At 53.1% G+C, this 18287-nt stretch overlaps 1 protein-coding gene across 11 annotated transcripts in view; it reads right to left on the bottom strand.

The window, feature by feature from the left end:
- Positions 1-18287, bottom strand: part of MYO9B (myosin IXB) — a 96157-nt gene that overhangs the window by 32412 nt on the left and 45458 nt on the right. For all 11 annotated transcript variants that reach the window (XM_081287919.1, XM_081287925.1, XM_081287924.1 and 8 more), the window contains exons 3-10: positions 18059-18153; positions 12518-12580; positions 11978-12077; positions 11624-11724; positions 9530-9659; positions 7848-7937; positions 4552-4668; positions 3927-4061 (exon numbers count right to left, since the gene is read on the bottom strand). In XM_081287919.1, the coding sequence (XP_081144045.1) occupies positions 3927-4061; positions 4552-4668; positions 7848-7937; positions 9530-9659; positions 11624-11724; positions 11978-12077; positions 12518-12580; positions 18059-18153 (831 nt within the window). The remainder of the gene's footprint in view (positions 1-3926; positions 4062-4551; positions 4669-7847; positions 7938-9529; positions 9660-11623; positions 11725-11977; positions 12078-12517; positions 12581-18058; positions 18154-18287) is intronic.

Genomic DNA, 18287 nt, shown 5'->3' with positions numbered 1-18287 from the left:
GAATTGAACCCAGGAGCACTCCACCACCGAGCTACATCCCCAGCCTTTTTAAAACAAATTTTATTTTGAGACAGGACAGGGTGTCACTAAGTTGCTGAGGCTGGCCTCAAACTTGCAATCCTCCTGCCTCAGCCTCCCGAGTTGCTGGGATTACAGGTGTGTGCCAATTTTTTTGGGTGGAAATTTTCAATTCAAGGTTGACTGAACCTGTAGATGCATAAACCACAGTCACAGAGGGCTGACTAGACTGAACATGAACACTTGTGTATAAACAGATTTGTTCACATAGAAATATACGAAAACAAATTATACTAACATGTCAATATGACTATATTAATAATTACATGAAGATATTAGAAAAACTAATAATCATCAACAGAAAACAAGAATGGCATGTTCTCCAATGTCGCCCACAGCATCATGGTGCTTAAAATCATCACACTTAGAGCCCCTGGGGCGGCACACGGTGTTTAAAGGGCCACGGGCCAGTGTCTAGTGCTGCACTAGGAACTAGTGGGTGGGGGCCAACAGCACTTTATTTATGAACACAGCGGGTGGCCAGATCTGCCCGTAGGTGGGTTTTCAGGCCCTCCCAGGGCTAACCTGTTCAACAGGAACACAACTCGAGGGACCTGTGTAACTTCACATTTTCTAGTAGCATCACTTTTTCTTTTCTTTTCTTTTCTTTTTTGGTGGTGCTGGGAACAGAACCCAGGGCCTCACCAGGGCCTCCTGTGTGCTAGGCAATCACCCACTACTGAGCTGCACCCTCGGCCCCCAGTAGCCACATTCGAAAAGTCAAAACCAACCAGGTGAAATGAACTTTAAGATAACTTAACCCCATACTATGGTCTGGATATTGTCCGAATCTGTCCCCCAAGGATCCATGTGTTGGACGGAGCCTTAGTCCCTAGTGTGGTGATGCCAGGAGGTGGCACCATAGAGGAGGAGCCCAGTTCAAAGTGTTTGTCATCGAGGATGTGGCTCTCAGGGAGAAATGACAAAGCTCCCATGAAACCCTGGTCAGTCTCCCGGGGTGGTTAAGACTGAGCCTGGGGGCTGGGGATGTGGCTCAAGCGGTAGCGCGCTGGCCTGGCATGCTTGCGGCCCAGGTTCGATCCTCAGCACCACATACCAACAAAGATGTTGTATCCGCCGAGAACTAAAAAATAAATATTAAAAAAAAAAAAAAAAAAAAAAAGACTGAGCCTGGCCTCCCCAGGCTCTGGCTTCCTGTCCTGCCATGTGATATCTCACATCCGCGCCTGCTCTCATGCCATCCACTGTGATGTGAGGTTGTCAGGGAGCCTTTGCCAGAACAGGCACCACGCTACTCTCAGCCTCCAAAATGTAAGCTAAACAAACCTCTTTCTTTATAAAGCACCCAGATCCAGGTAGTCTATTATAGCAACAGAATACAAACTGATACACCCCATATATTAAAAAACTGGGGAAATCAAATAAAAATCGATGGAGCTATCTTGTGTTTGTCCCTGCCCCTGCAGTGAGCCCTCAAGGCCTGGTGATACTACACACTTCCTGCACAACTCAGGTCCAACCAGCCGTGTTGCAAGTGCTCTGTAGCCAGAAGGCTTGATGGTAAAACCAGCTAAATATTTACAGAAATCCCCCAGAATCACCTACATGAGGGTAATACACGGGCATGACCGAGACTAGTACTGAGAAGACATTAAGACAGAGCATCGCCGTCACTGATCAGATCACACCCTAGGTCAACTGTTCTTCACCTGTTGAAGGGACTTTTCACACCTGAGCATCAGAGGTCCAAAAATGATCTGAGGCTTAACACGTCCCAACATGTGCCTCATCTGGGGCTGGGTGGGATTCTTCTCAATTTTTCCTTTGGCACAAAAAAATTTCAGGGCAAGTTCGCCCATGTTCTGCGCCCCCAGGGGAATTCCAGAGTGAGCTCGTTCCATTTTCCCTTGGGCACAGCCACTGTGCAAGGCAGCGTGGTGCTTTCCCCCAGAATGAAACAAAATTACCAGAGGACCCAGCAACCCCACCTCTGGGCATGCACCCCAATGAAGGGAAAGCAAGGCCCAAAGGAGACACCCGTTCTCACAGCAGCATCATGCACACGCCCAAACATAGCAGCAACCCCGTGTCCACTCAGCAGATGACCAGATAAAACAAATGAGGCCCATCCACAGTTACTTAGCTTTTAAAGGGAAGAAATGCTATACAAAGAACTCAAACACTCAACACTGAAAAACCCAAATAATCCAATCAACAGACGGGCATAGGAACTGAACAGGCCCTTCACAGAAGAAGAAATACAAATAAATGATGAACAAATACATGAAAACATGTTCAAGGTCTCCAGCAGTTAGAGAAATGCAAATTAAAACTACACCGAGGGGCTGGGGCTGGGGCTCAGTGGTAGAGTGCTCACCCAATTCACACGTGCGAGGCCCTGGGAATGATCCTCAGCACCACGTATAAATTAAGGTATTGTGTGCAACTACAACTAAAAAAAAAAATTAAAAACAAAAACAAAAACAAAACTACACTGAGATTCTATCTCACTCCAGTCAGAATGGCAATCATCAAGAATACAAGTAAATGTTGGTGAGGATGTGGGGAAAAAGGCCCATTCATACACTGCTGGTGGGACTGCAAATTGGTGCAACCACTCTGGAAAGCAGTGTGGAGATTCCTCAGAAAACTTGGAGTGGAACCACTCTTTGACCCCGCTATCCCACTCCTCAGTTTATACCAAAAGGACTTAAAATCAACGTAACTATAATGACCAGCCACATCAATGTTTATAGCAGCTCAATTCACAATAGCTAAGCCATGGAACTAACCTAGGTGCCCTTCAACAGACGAACAGATTAAGAAACATGGTACATAGACACAACCATATTACTCAGCCATAAAGAAGAATGAAATTATGGCATTTGCTGGCAAATGGATGGAACTGGAGACTATCAGGCTAAGTGAAATAAGCCAATTCTAAAAAACCAAGGCCAAATATCCTCTCTGATGTGTGGGAGGTGACACACACAAGGAGAGGGGAGGAGGGAAGAGGAGCTCACTGGATTAGACAAAGGGGAGGGAGGGGGATGGGAACAGGGAGACAGAGGGAGGACTGGGAGGAGCGCTCCTGTAAGGACACACCACCAGAGCCCCGCACCTCGCACACATCGCGTACAACCCCAGTGGGAAGTGTCATGTAAAACCAAAAACAACAACAGAAGAACTGGAAAAAAGAAAGAAAGAAAGAAAGAAAGAAAGAAAGAAAGAAAGAAAGAAAGAAAGAAAGAAAGAAAGGAACAGCTGACACATGGGACGCCACGGAGGGACCTGAGGACGACGCTGTGGAGGGAGACCAGCCGGTGCTCCAGGGTCCCACAGGTGTGAGGTCCAGAGTCCTCAATTCACAGAGACAGAAGGTGGGATGAGGGCGTGGCCAGGGCAGGGGACCAGGCAGAGCTCAGCGGGAGGATGGGAGGTGCTGGAGACGCCTGTCGTGCAGCCACCGCAGGGTCCCCTATCCTCCGCCTGCGCAGACTGGACTGCGTGAACCCAGAAGGCTGCGTGTACTGAAGCGATCCCCTCCTAAGTCACCCAGAGATGGCCTAGAGTCCTGGAGGACGTGCTGGGTTCTGTGCTGCACTGTTTCAGAGAAGGGAGGTGCATCTGTGGGTTTGGGGCCCGCGGGGAGTGGGGTGGTGCTGGCAGCAGTCCCCGTGGCTATCGTGGGTGACGGTACTGACGCACCTAAGCTCAACACTCAACCACGGCTCAGAGGGAAAAATTCTTCCTTCTTTCTTGGCTGCACTGGGGATGGAACCCAGGGCCTCCAGCCCCACCCCGGACCCGCTCCTAGCCCAGTCTTAGGTTATGTGCGTTTATCCACCACGGGAGAAAAGAAAAAACCCAAAAGGCCTTTTTCTTACCTGCTCTAGCTTAAAAATGTGCTGGTTGAAGTAATACTGGAGCTGCTCGTTGGCGTAGTTGATGCAGAACTGTTCAAAGCTGTTCCTCTCGAAGTCTTCAAACCCAAAGATGTCAAGGACCCCGATGGACAAGCACTGGGGAGGCGGAGCGTGGCAGTTAGCAGCAGGTCCCCCCACAAAGTTGACCTCGGGAGGGCCTGGTCCCGGGTGTCCCAGGTTTGGCTGGACACTCTGCAGTCCCCAGCTGTGGAACTTTTCGGGGGCAGGGTCTTGCTATGCTGCCCAGGCTGCTTCAGCTTCCTGGGGACATGGGATTCCAGCTTGTGCCACTGTGTGGGCCACCACCATGACGCCATCAGTTCTGAATAAGAAGCCTGTAATTTTTTTTTTTGGTGATGCTGGGGATGGAAGCCAGGACCCTGGACATGCTAGGCCAGTGCTCTAGTTGTTATTCTGTCCTGGGCCCCTCAAATTCTCTGAACTGTCTTGGTCACTGGGCCTACCCCTGGGGAGAACTGGCCTCTTGTCCCAGACTGCCTCTGGATGCCATGGGTCATCTACTGAGGACGCCCAGCACCAAGTGCACGGTCCCTCCTGGCCTGGGGGACTGGGCCGGGGTACTCACCGAGACGGCCTCTTCCATGTCCTTTTTGTTGAGGAGGGCGTGGTTGATCCGCAGCACAATCCAGTCGAACAGGGCACTGTACAGCGACTTGGCCATGGAGTCACGGGCAGTTATGGCCTACGGACACAGAGGGGCGTCTCACCTGGGGTTGGGTTGCCCCAGCTCTGTGTGCACTTGCCAGGTGGGGTGCTTTAGTGGCCAATGTTGTTGATGTTTTTTTGAGACAGGTTCTCACTGTTGCCAGTGCTGGCCTCAAACTTCCGGGCTCCAGCGGTTCCCTGCCTCAGCTTCCCGGGTAGCTGGGAACACAGGTGTGCACCAACCTACCTGGCTTCTTTCCCATTTAACAAAACCTCCTCTTTCTGTATTTGTTTAGTTATTTTTCATTCTTTCTGGGTTTTACTTATGGAATCTGTTCTTTTAATTTCCTCAGCACGGCTACTTTAAACACCCGACTCGACCAACTCAGCCTTGCGCTTTGCATGTCCCCGTCACCCTGTCCATGAGGATGTGGCACTCTGTGGCAATCACACCAGGAGGCCTGCAGGTGGCAGGTCCTCCTCACACACGCAGAGGCAACCCAGAGGCTGCTGAGGGCCCGGCCTGCTCTCGCAGCGGAACTAGAGAGGAGCTCAGCCAGGCCCAAACGCTGGTCCCTTGTTCTCTGGGGACAGCGTGCAGCCACCACTGCGTGCATAGAGCAACAGCAGTTCGCTTTTCTTTCTTTAAAATATTTTACTTGTCAACGGGCCTGTGTTTTGGTTATTACGTGTGGCGCTGGACGGAGCCCAGGGCCTCACGCACGCCAGACAAGCGCCCCACACTGAGCCCTGGCCGGCCTTTCTCCCCTTCTTCTTCTTTGCCTTTCTTTCCTCCTCCTTATGGAGATCTGTAGCCCAACATGAGAGACTCGCTCTTCTTGTGTGGCTATGTGCTGTGTGACGACATTTCAGTTTGTGGCAGACCCCCTATTCCGTGTGATCCAATAAGATGGCGAGGGAGCTGAAGTCCCTGTGCCTGGTATTGTCACTGGGCCGTTTTGTGTTTGGATGCACATCTGTTGCTGTCACGACTGCCTGCAGAACCAGCACAGACACGTGCATGTGTGTGTGGACGCAGCAACAGGCTACGCCAGTGCCTGGGGGTGTGGCAGGCTCCTGAAGTCCCCTCCAGGACATGTGCACAACGAAGCCCTCTCCAATTGTTGTGTATGTGTGGGGAGTAGTGCTGGGGATGGACCCAGGGCCTGGGGCATGCTGGGCGAGCGCTCTACCACTGAGCCATGCCCCCAGGCCCAGAAGGAACCATTTCTCAGCATGAATCCTCAGTGTCAAGTGAGGCATGACTATTTGGCTCTCCACAGTGACAATGGCATTCAGCTGCCCTAGAGAGTTGGGACACCTCCCTCTGGCTTGGCTGTTCCTGCAGGTTGTGGAGATGGAGCCAGAGAGACTGCAGCCCCTCCTGGTGACTCCTATTGTCCTGGCTTTTCCAGAGGGTACCCACGCTGCTGGGTGGCAGGCAGGCTGCAGCAACATCTAATGTCGCAGGGTGCTGTGGCCTGTGCTCAGACTGTCCACGGTGCCCACTGGAAATGCCCCAGCAGCTCCCCCTGGTAAGGGGCCACCATCAGCAAGAAGTACCCCTGTGCCTAGAGACTTTCCTGCTGCCATCTGAGCTGCAGGCTACACTGCTCTTCAGTTGTTAAAATACAAGAGAAACACCACAAAGAAAATACCCAGGCAGGGCGAAGGCCGAGGAAAGCAGTTATCAAGGTCTGGGGTGAAGGCCTGAGAGTCACAGGTCAGGGGTTACGTGAGGATCATGCTCCAGCCCAGGGGTCAGCAAAGATTTTTCTGGAGAGAGGTAAATAGTCAACAGTTCCATTTTTGGGGCCTGATGGGTTCTGCTACAATGACACAGCCCTGCTGCTAAAGCAAAAAAGCAGCATGGGTTGGTATGTGACTGAATGGGCATGGCTGTGTACCAATAAAACTTTATTTACAAAACCAGGTGGTGGGCCACCCAGGAGTCATGGCTAATCTCTGCTGAGTACCAGCACGCCCATGGGGCACACAGAGAGGAACCCTGGGCTCCAGTTCCGGCCTGAGGGCCACTGTAAGCTTTATAAAATAGGGCCCCCTTATCTACGGTTTCAGACAGACCCACAGCTACCCATGGTCTGAAAGTATTAAGTGGAAGATTGCAGACATAAAACATTCATTAGTTTTAAACTGCATGCCGTTCTGAGCACTGAGATGGACTTTCCTGCAGTCCAACTCCATCCCACCTGGGCAGTCTTTGTCCAGGGGCCACACTGTATATGCTAACCACCCACTAGTCACTTAGTTGCTTCAGTTATCAGTCGACTGTTCTGTTTCAAGTAACCCTTATTTTACTCACAAATAGCCCCAAAGCACAAAAATAATGATGCTGACAATTTGGGTAGAGAAATTAAAAAAAAAAAAAGTTTCTTTAGGTGAAAAGATAAATGTATGACAGGATCTGTCTTCCCTCAGTTCTGGGGATGGAACTGAGGGCCTCACATATGCTAGACAAGACCTCTACCACTGAGCCATACCCCCAGACTCTTTTTTGGTACTGGGGTACTTTGCTGGTACTGGGGTTGGACCTAAGGGTGCTTAACTACTAAGTAACATCCCCAGCCCTTTTATTAGGTAGGAGTCTTGCTAAGTTGCTTAGGATCTTGTTAAGTTGCTGAGGCTGGCTCTAAACTCACAGTCCTCCTGCCACAGCCTCCCACGCTGCTGGCATTACAGGTGTGCATACCACACTCTGCCCAGATCTTTTAATTCTTAGACAGGATCTCTCTAAATGGCCAGGGCTGGCTTGGGACTTGATGATCCTCTGCCTTGGCCTCTCAGTTATTGGGATCACTGGTGTGTGCCACTGTGCCCAGCACAATAAAATGTTTTGAGAAAGAGTTCACATTCACGTGATTTTTATTAGTATAATATGCAATTATTCTGTTTTATTATTAGTTACTGCTGATCTCTTATTGTGCCTATTTATATATTAAGCTCTATCACAAGGACGTATGGGTTGGAAAAAATAGTCTACTTTCACTCTCTGTGGTTTCAGACATCCACTGGAGTCTTGGGGTTTATGAACTGAAGGTCGGGGGCAACTCCTGTGGGCTGGGCTGGCCACACCAGGGCTCACGTGGAGGCAGGGGCACTGCCAGGTTCTACTCCTGAACCACAGGAAGAGGAGGAAGTCACCCTGCTGGTTCTTGTGTTCTGGCCTTGCACCCCCAGCACCAGAGTGGCACCCACCTCGCTGAGGCTGTAGGGCAGGATGAGCTTGTCATTGACGGTCACTGTTTTTCTTTTGGTCAGAACTTCCACCAGGATTTCTCGCTTCACCTGTTTCAAAATCAGGGAGGGAGGGAAGGACAGGGAGGTGAGGGGCCTGTTGGGCATTTCTTCACATCGCTGAGGCCCCGGAGTCCAGGAGGATGGGAGACACAGCCCCAGAGGCTGGGCTGGGCAGCGGGCCCCAGAGCCCACCCTCTGTGATCAGTGGGCTGCAGAGCATTCTCGCACACCACAGGCTGGCTGGGCCCCGTGTGTGCACAGGCCTGGGTGTGACTGGGGACCACTGGCCCAGGGGTCACCTGGCAACCTGCACGCAGAGCCTGTGTCCATCCTGGGTGCAGGTGAGAGACCCAGCGCACTCCTCCCTTCCTGAGCCGGCCTGTCCACCAGGAGCAGGATCTCCCCTCATCTCCCAGTGGTTGCTCACGCACTCTTAGGAGTGCAACAGAAGATGGGGCCTGATGACCCCCTAGGAAAGGCTGCATGTCTGGGCACCCTGGCTCATGCCTGTAACCCCAAGAGACTCAGGAGGTGAAGCGGGAGGATCTCTAGTTCTAGGCCAGCCTGGGCAACTTAGTGAGACTCTATCTCAAAATAAAAAAAGTAAAAAGGGCTGGGGGTGCAGCTCAGAGGTAGAGCACTTGTTTAGCATGTGTGAGGCCCTGCCTGGGGTTCACGGTTTACACCTGGCCTGTGGCCATCTCCGCACAGGCCATCCCGGGGCTTGCAGAGCCTCCCTGACCTCCACTCACCAGATGCCAGGAGCGGTCTCCTAGTTTGATAGTCAAAACTGTCTGCAGACCTTGTCTAGAGTCCCCCCAGGGGCAGAATCACCTACAGGTGACAAGCAGTGGATGAGGAGATAACAAATTGGATGCAAAAATGACCTTGCTGGGGCTGGGGTTGTGGCTCAGAGTTAGAGCACTCGCCTAGTATGCATGAGGCACTGGGTTCGATCCTCAGCCCCACATAAAAGTTAAAAAAATAAAGATATTGTGTCCACAAGATTTGGGGTTAAAAAAAAACCCCAAAACAAAAATGACCTTGCTGATCAAACCGTGGTAGATTTTTTTTTTTTTTTTGGTATTGGGGATGACCTCAGGGACACTCAACCACTGAGCCTTTTTTGTATTTTATTTAGGGTCAGAGTCTCACTGAGTTGCTTAGCACCTTGCTGTTGCTGAGGTTGGCTCTGAACTCACGATCTTCCTGCCTCAGCCTCCCGAGCCACTGGGATAACAGGCGTGGACCACCAGGCCCGGCATGGTTGCTGTTTTTGAGACAGGGTCTCCTGATGCTGCCCAGACTGGCTCCAAACTCCTGGGCTCAAGTGATCCTTGTGCCTTGGCCTTCCGAGTAGCTGGGACCACCACCGTGTGCCACTGAGCCCTGACAAACTATGGTTTTAAAGGAGCCTTTGGTTAAAGGGCTGAAGTGGGAGGTGGCCCTGACCAGGGAGTTCATCCGAAATGAGGAAGAGGCGCTGCAGAGGGACAAGGAGGAAGCAGGCCGATGAGCCCTGGTTTACAAAACCCTGGTGACAGAGGAAGTTCTGGGCACATGTCCCCTGATTGAAAAGGTGGCCACTGCCCTGAGTCGAGCTGAGAGCAGGAGCTGGCAGTGGCGTGGGTCGGCAGTACCTTCAGGAGCTGGGACAGCGTGTCCAACACCTCGGGGGGCCCGACCTCCAGGCCTTCGTCGCGGCCCGTGGCTCTCTTCTTGTAAGTGACGTTGCCCAGGTACAGGATGGCTGACAAGACGGAAAAAATCCTGGGAGAGAGAAAGCGCGCACAGTGGGGCTGCCTCTACATTTGTACGATAAGAAAAGGGGCCAGGGACTGGCTGAACTTGTAAACCCAGCAAGTTCCAATGAGAACTGAAGGAGCTTGAAAATCATCTTGTTCTCTGTCGATGCCGCCCTCTGTGTGGACGGCTCCTTGGACTTATTCTGTTTTGGTGCTGGGGATGGAACCCAAGGCCTCACGCATGCCGAGCAGTGCTCCACCCCTGAGCTCCGTCCCCAACCCCTTGACTTTTTAAAAGGGAGAGGGAGAGCTACAAAAAAACATTTTCTGGGGGGTTCTGGGTACAGAACCCAGGACCTTGCTCACGCCAGGCAAGCGCTCAATCACTGACCTATACCCACAGCCCTTTTTATTTTAGACTGAGTCTCACTAAGTTGCTGAGTCTGGCCTTGAACTTGCAACCCTCCTGTCTTAGCCTCCTGAGTGGCCGGGGTCACGGCGTGGGCCACTACCTGGCTAAAATGTGCTTTTCCAGTGGAGGGACACCACGCGTGAACACAAAAGCACGATTCCCACGTGGCGCCCGTGGGATTGTCACAGGTGCACAGACCTCAGGAACCAGCAGAACCCCAATCTCCTGAGCAACCATGGGCCTGACATCTGATGTGCCCTGCAGAGCTGGGTCTGGCCAGCTGTCACCAAGGGCTGTTGGGGGACCTGTTGTCCCCGACACTGCGTGTGGCTATGGCCTGACTGTTGACACTGGGGCCGGGTGTCCCTTTGCTGTGGGGCGTCCTGTGCACTGCAGGCTGCTGGGCACACCCTGGCCTCCTCCCACCTGAGGCCAGGAGCACCCAACTCCCTTCCTTACTGCTGGGACAACTCAAAATGACTCAGATGCCAGCAAGTGTCCCTGGGGGCAGAGAGGACCCCGGGTGAGAGTGGCTCCTGCGGAGGGGCCAGAACTCTGCACACACGGCCCGTTTCTGTCCAGTCTCTGAGCCAGGAGTGGTCTGAGGCCAGGCGTGGTGGCACAGTATGTCATCCCAGCAATGAGAGTGGCTAAGGCAAGTTCAAGGCCAGCCAGGACAATCTAGAGAGGCCCTGTCTCAAAACGAAAAAATAAAAAGGGCCAAGGTACATGGAGTTCGGTGAGAGCACCCCTGGGTTCCAACCCTGGTACCACAAAAGAAACAAAATGAAACACAGGAAAGCACACACCGAGGCTCTGGCCTGCGAGGCTCAAGCGGTCAGTATCTGGCCTTCGTCAAGAGCCTGCCAACTCCTGCAGGATACCCTGGAATCTATTTACTGACTCTCCTGCTGGAGGCTTGAGGGGTCCCGGTTTCTCTGGGGTGTAAGGGAGGAAGCCGTGGGACCCACGCATGTGACCACAGGGAACAAATGTGCAAGTCTGGCCGCACACACACAGCTTCTGTAGAGACGGCCATGTGGTTTTCCAAAGTCGCTGCCCTGATCAGTGTCCTCCCAGGGGCATGCGAGCATGTGCACAGTGGGTACTGGCTGTCCACCTGTCCAGCTGGGCAGGAATGGAGAGCGCCTCAGGTGGTTTTAATTTTTTTTCTTTTATGGTGCTGGAAACGGAACCAGGGCCTTGCACCGGGCAGGCGCTCTCCTGTTCAGCCCCAGCCCAGCCCTTTTCTCTTCTTTTTGAGAGGGGTCTCACTGTGCAGCCTGGGCTGGCCTTGACCTTCCGGGTGCAAGTGTCCCTCCTGCCGTGGCTTCCTGAGGAGCTGGGCTGCTCCTGCTGGGCCATGCTGAGCTTGTTTTTAAATAAAAGCACGACTGTTTTGACTGGCCTCCTGGGGCCAGGGCTGACTCCCTTCCTGTGCCCGCTGGCACCGCGCTGCCCTTCTCAGCCTGATTCTGTTGGGACGCTGCCTGTTTTCTACTGGCCTGTGGGTCAGATCTGAGTGCAGGAGCCCGTGCGCCCCCTGCAGGCCGACAGGCTGGCTGATGCACACTTACTGTTTCTTAGTGGCCGGCAGGAAGCCCACCATCTCCATGGCCTGCTTGAGTCTCTCAAAGTCATGTTTCAGGTCTTCTCCATCTTCGATGTTCAAGTTATGCTGAAAAAACAAAGGCGTTGGCACCGGGGGTGTTTCCGGGCTGGCGAGGGGGGCCTGTGAGGGTGATTTTGGCGGGGACCGATGGGGCAGGGCCCAGGGCTGAGGGCGTGAATGGGCTCCTTTATGCCGCCTCCTTGGAGCCAGTCTGGAGGCCGAGGAAGGCCAAGGCAGGCGGCCTCTGGCCTCCTGGTGGCTCCTAAACAGCCCAAGGGGAACAGAGGTCACTGTGTGGCTGGGGCTGGTGGCTGTTTACCTGGTTGAGGTAGAAATAATCTTCAGGCTGCTTGAGCTGAAATTCTTGGCGCTCTTCCTCGCTGACACCGAGTAACAAATAATAAAACACGTGGTAGTTCCTGTGGGTCAAAAGGAGGGAAAAGAGTCATTTCTGCAGGCCAAGCAGAGCCACTTCACATATCTGAGACACCACACGAGTGCATATAAACTCAAAACCCAAGTTGGTTTTATTACGACTTATAAAACCATGGGACTGGTCAAGCGAGGGCTAGGGGCTGGGCACGTGTCTTGCTCCCGTCAATCAGATCTAACCACATTTTGGGCAGATCCCTGAACACCTATGGTGGGTAAGGTCCTCAGAGGCACAAAAGGGAGCATGAAGCTCGAGGCCAAGGGAGTGGGCGGGGAGGAGGCTAGCCGGGACACATCCTTGCTCCCAGAGGATCAGCCACACTTCCCCTCAAGTTCCCCGGACCCCAGGACACTCGCTTTGCCCTTGGCAGGGACAAAGGCAGATGTAGGGGTGCACGCAAAGGGCCCCTAAGGAATCATCCCGTACCTCTCATCCTTCTCCTGAGAGACCAGACGAGACTTTTCAAGCAGATATTTTTCAACCACGGCTCTGTCATCGAAAGAAACAAGAAGTCACCTATTTTAGTATGATTTTAACGCTTGCTTTCTTCGCCAGTTGCTGGGTGGAACCCAGAGTGAATGAGCTGCACCCCGGCCTGAGCTTTTTTTCTTGAAGGACTGTCACTCTGTACTTGGTGCTGTGGTTCCTGGCGGCTGCAGATGACCTGCCCTCAGTGCGACACACAGTGAAGCTCTCTGCAGCTGCTGGTCCTGCCCTCCAACAAGGATCCATGAAAACAGGAACCTGAGCTGACCATGGCTGGACCTGGAAGCCCCACAGGCATCCTGCGAGACCTGGGCCACCAAACCCACTCATTCAAGGACTACCCCAGAATGTGCACCCTGCTCCCCAATGATGAAATATTTTTCCAATTGCAAAACAAAATTATTTGAGGTTCATGACTCAATTCTACTCATTTGCTTGTGTAGACTCCAATGGAAAACGTAAACAGAAGGCAACCGATCCACACCGACACACAATAAACTGCACCCATTTAATGTGCACAATTCAATTTTTGACATGCTTAAACCCCGGGTCGACCACTACCAGGATCAAGATAGCAAACATCCACTGCCCTAAAGTCTCCGCTGCCTCATCATCCCTCCCTGTCCCCCACCCTCAAGCAGCCACCAATTAGCTTTTTGCCACCACAGATTAGTGTGCCTTTACTAACAGTCAAAGACATAGAATCCTACAGTAGGGACGAATACAAACTTCATTCCTTTTTTCCCATTTTTTATGGCTGAATAATATTCCACTGTATGGATGAACATTTTGCTGGTGAGCATGTGTGCTGTTTCCAGTTTTAGGGTATTTGAGATGATGCTGCCGTGGACACGTGTGTACATTGAGTCTTCGTATGGACCTACTGTGTTCCTGTTTCTCCTGGGCTAGTGCCCACGGGTGGAACTGCTGCAAGGTCCCGTGGTAATTCCATGTCCAGTTTTAAGGATTGCTAAATCTTTTCTTAAGGCAGCTGCGGTGTCTTCCACTCCCAGGAGCAGCGCAGGAGTTCCACTCTCTTCACATGCCCACCAACGGTTTTTGATGTCTCCTTTTTCGCCCCAGCCGTCCTAGCCGGGGTGACACGGTGGTTTTGACTTGCGTTTCCCTGAGGACTAGTGATGCTCAGCATCTTCATGTGCTGCTGCATGTGAACGTCTCTCCCTTGTGGTGCTGGGGATGCAACCCAGGGCTCATGCAGGCTAGACAAGTGCTCCACCACTGAGCTGCACCTCCAGCCCGACATCTCTCTCTCTCTCTCTCTCCCTTTTTTTTTTTTTGGTACTGAGGATTGAACCCAGGGATGCTTAACCACTGAGCCACATCCTCAGCCATTTTTCATATTTAGACACAGGTTCTCACTGAGTTGCTTAGGACCTCACTGAGTTTCTGAGGCTGGCTTTGAACTCGTGACCCTCCTGCCTCAGCCTCCCAAGCTGCTGGGATTATAGGCATGTGCCACCGCGCCTGCCCTACATCTCTTTTGATGAGCGTCTCCTGAGGTCTTTCTCTTACAGCTATTATCGAGCTGTGAACACAAGTCCTCTGCTGGGGGTCCGCTCTGCACGTGCCTTCTCTGGATCTGAGACTGGCCTCTTCGTTTCTGTTGGTGTCTTTCTGAGGAGCAGGGCTCTCTGCTGCACGCTGGTACTCAGCCATTTACTGATCACTTCCTTTGTACCCAACAGTGAATGTTTCTTCCAAATTAAATTCTTGCAGTACTCATGGGAGGTTTGTGGCCGTGGGAGTGCTGGAGCCGAGACAGGGTGCCTGTGCAGCCACAGTCTCCAAGCTGAAGCAGGTTGAGGAGCCCTTATCCAAAAGGCCTGGGACCAGAAATGTTTTGGATTTTGTTTCCAGATTCTGGAATGTTTATGTACATTTGAGAGAGATCTTGGGGACAGGGCCCGAGTCCAGACACAAAATCCACCTGTGTCTCATGTATACCCATGTGGACCTCCTGGAGGTGAACTTTTCCACCTGTGGTATCGTGTTGGTGCTCAAGAACTTTTGGATTTTGGAGCTTTTGGATGAGGGATGGTCACCTGTAGAAGCAGCGGTGAGTGCTTCCTGGGGATCGACTGTGCTCTAGGCATCACTTACAGCACTCATGGGGTGGCCGAGGTGCCTGCTGAGCTGATAGATGGGAGCTGAGGGGGGAGAGGCCATGCGCTGCCTGGAGCCCATGGAGGGAGGTGGCCTGGATGCTATTTCTGCACCCATCAGGGTTCCACAGGTCTGAAGGGGCAGGGTGTGGGTGGGTCCCACCGTCACTGGACAGAGCTGGGTGGTGCCTGCAGACCACCTCCTCTGAGCCTGTTTTACAGGGAACACAGCTGTGCCGAGGGAGAGCAGGGTCTGAGACCGCACGAGGCCCCTGGTCTAGGGCTGGCTGGACGCACCTGCCTCTCTCCAGGACAGCAGGTCTGCAGGAGGATGCGAGGCACGCACAGGGGTCTTCACACTCGAGTCCTCACTCGCTTCAAAATAGGAGAAAAAAAAGTTTTCTTCCACTCCGCCTCCCAGGAGCTGGGTAGGCTTGGACTGCCCCTGCCCTTGGCCTTGAGAAACGTCACCTGCCCAAAATGAACTAAAGCAGCACTGGGTCAGAGCCTGCTCCCAGGACAGGACAGGAAGGGCACCCCCACAGCGAGGCTGGGCCCTGGTGTGGCTCCAGGTGGGAATTCCTGTCCAGAAGCCTCGGCACGGGCGGCACTTTCAGAAGCTCATCTGTGAGATCCGGGGCTGCTGGCTTCGATGGGAGCCTGCAGCAGGCAGGGCAGGCTGGTATCATGGGTTCAATTAGGTCCCTCAGAAGCTATGTCACTTGGAACCCAGAGTGTGTCCCTCCTTGTCCTCGGCTTCATATTCTGTGTTTTTAGTTATCCACAGCCACCAAGATCTGAAACTATTAAATGAAAAATTCCAGAAATAAACAATTCATAAGTTTTGAGCTTTCCTTCCTTCTTTCCTGTGTGCTGGGGGAGGAACCTAGGGCCTCATGCATGCTAGGCAAGAGCTCTAACACTGAGCCACATTCCTAACCCCTAATGCCTAAGTTTTGAGTTGCACATCATTCTAAGTCGTGTGATGGTATCCTGCACCATTCCAGAACCCAGGAATCATTCCTCTGTTCAGTGTGTCCAGGCCGTATATGCTACCTGCCAGTTAGTAGCCATCTTGGTTATCAGATCATCTTTCACTAGATGGATGTGGTTGGTTCAAGTAACTTTTTTTTTCTTTCTTCTTTTGGTACCAGGGGTTAAACCCAGAGACAATTAATCACTGAGTCACATGCCCTGCCTTCTCCTTTTTAAAAAAATTCTCTTTATTTGAGCAGGGTCTCCCTAAATTGCTTACAGCCTTACTAAATTGCTGAGGCCAGCTTTGAACTTGCGATTCTCCTGTCTCAGCCTCCTGAGTTGCTGGGATTATAGACAAGGACCTATAGTAAGAGGTTCAAATACCTCTTACTTTACCTGATAATGTCCCCAAAGCACAAGAGTCGTGCCTCTGACAATCTGGATATGTTGGAGGACTGTGAAGTGCTTCCCTTAAGTGAAAGGTGAAAACTGACCACAGATGTGAGCTGTAGGTTGGCCCCTGAACATTCCCCAGGGTCATGTGTTAAAGACCTGCTCCCAGCCAGTGGTGCCACTGGGCGTGATGGGACCTTCAGGAGATGGGCCTGGGGGGAGGTCTTTAGGTGGCTGGAGCGGGCCCTGGAAGGGGCTGTGGAACCCTGGCCCCCTTCTTTTCCTCTTTGGCTCTCTGGCTCATGCTGGAATGGTTCTGCTTTGCTCTGACGTTTTGCTTAAGCACAGGCCCAGAGCAATGGGGGATCAGTGATGGCTGGAACCTCCCCAACTAGGGCCCAAACAGACCTCTTCTGAGTTGGTTACCTCAGGCATTCTGTGCAGCTGGGAAGCTGACCAAGGCAGTGTGCTGGGGCGGGGGCAGGGGGCGGGGGCAGGGGCTGGGGCAGACCTGGGCCTGGGGCTGGGGCTGGCCTCGCCTGGCACAAGCGAGGCCCTGGGTTCGATCCTCAGCACCATATAAAATGAAATAACTGAAGGTGTTGTGTCCACCTGCCATTAAAAATAATTAAACATCTACGTGTGTGTCTTGGGAAAATCAGCACATGTCAGGGCCGGCAGTGTCTGAGGCTTCAGGCACCCACCGGGGGTCTTTCACAGATAAGGGGGTGACTGCATTTGGACAAAGGGTCTTGGTGGATGTAATTGAGGATCTTGAGATCATCCTTAATGATCTGGGTGTGCCTTAAATCCAACGACAAATGACCTTAAGAGGACAGGAAAGACATACAGCCAGGCGTAGGTCAGTGAAGACTGAGGCAGGACGGGATGACGCCACTGCGAGCCCAGGAGAGCTGCAGGCGCCAGAGGCTCCCCGAGGAGGCGGTGGCCAGGAAGGACCCTCGGAGCTTCCCAATGGAGTCTGGTGACACCTGACACAGGGCTGCGACACAGTCGGTCCCTGTTCTTCTCTTATAAATTTCCCGAGGTGCTGGAACCCAGGATGTGTATTTTAATAAGAAACCGTGGGGGGGGGAGGGGCTCATCATGGAGGACAAGCGAAGGCTGAAGGCGGGCGGCTGGCTGCAGGGGTCTCTGATCAGCTGGGGCACAGATGGCCACGGCAGCAGCTGAAGGAACCACTGAGTGGCTTTTGGGGGCTGAGGCACCGGAGAATCACCGGGTCCGGAGGGGCCAAAGCAGACCCTGACGTCACCCTCCCTATTGCCACCTGCGCCTGGGCAGTGGGGAAAAGGGCAGACGCTAGGCTGGAGGAGCCAAGAGAATAGCAGTTGCATTCAGGCCCCGCGTGGACCGTCTGGGAAACAGCTGCTGGCCAGGTTTAGGCAGAGGAACACACTGAGGGCCTTGACCAACCTCACTGCCCCTCAGACCTTCCCGCCAGCACTGCAGCTGTGGGAGGGTCCCCGTGAGGAGCCAGCAGAGGGCCCTGCTGGGTGCTGTCCACGGGTCACCTACAGACCCTCTACCCCCGGCCAGATTCACCCATCTACCCACCCTTCGCCTGCCACCCACAAATCTGTCCCTGTATCCACTCAAGAACCCCACCCCCTTCAGCACTCCCCTGGACAACCGCCTCACCTGCTACCGAGCGTCACATCTCAAGGAGCGCAGGTTCAGCAAATGTCAAGGCCACATCCATTTGGCCTGTGATACCCCTACATCAAGACCAGGAAGCAGGCTGGCTGTCCTTGCCTGGTGTTGGCAACGCCTCATACCAGCGCCTCCAGCTCAGCACACCTGCTCCCGCAGACCCCGCCCTCACCCGTTTCCTACCTCGACCTGCCGTGAGGACCTCGCACGGCCGCAGGAGCACACCCGCAGTGGGTGAGCTGTAGGTTGGACCCTGAACATTCCCCAGGGTCCGTGCACCTGCTTCCCCGCATGAGGCAGGGAGGGGACTCACCCTCTCACGATGCCACTCTCCAGGTAGTTGACTTGGATGAATTTCCCGAAGCGGCTGGAGTTGTTGTTGTGGGCTGTCTTGGCGTTCCCGAAGGCCTGTGCAGGGAACAGAGGCAGGGCTCAGACCCCAGGTGGCTCCCACGGGCCTCAGCCCAGGGCTCCCTCTGGCACCGAGTTTGTGTCCAGAGAGCCATCTGCAAGTCACCACCCAGAGGACCAGGAAGAACTGG

The sequence above is a fragment of the Spermophilus citellus genome (genome assembly GCF_964194105.1).
Source record: "Spermophilus citellus genome assembly, chromosome: 3".
Lineage (NCBI taxonomy): Eukaryota > Metazoa > Chordata > Mammalia > Rodentia > Sciuridae > Spermophilus > Spermophilus citellus.
This window is presented reverse-complemented; position numbering and strand designations above follow the sequence as displayed.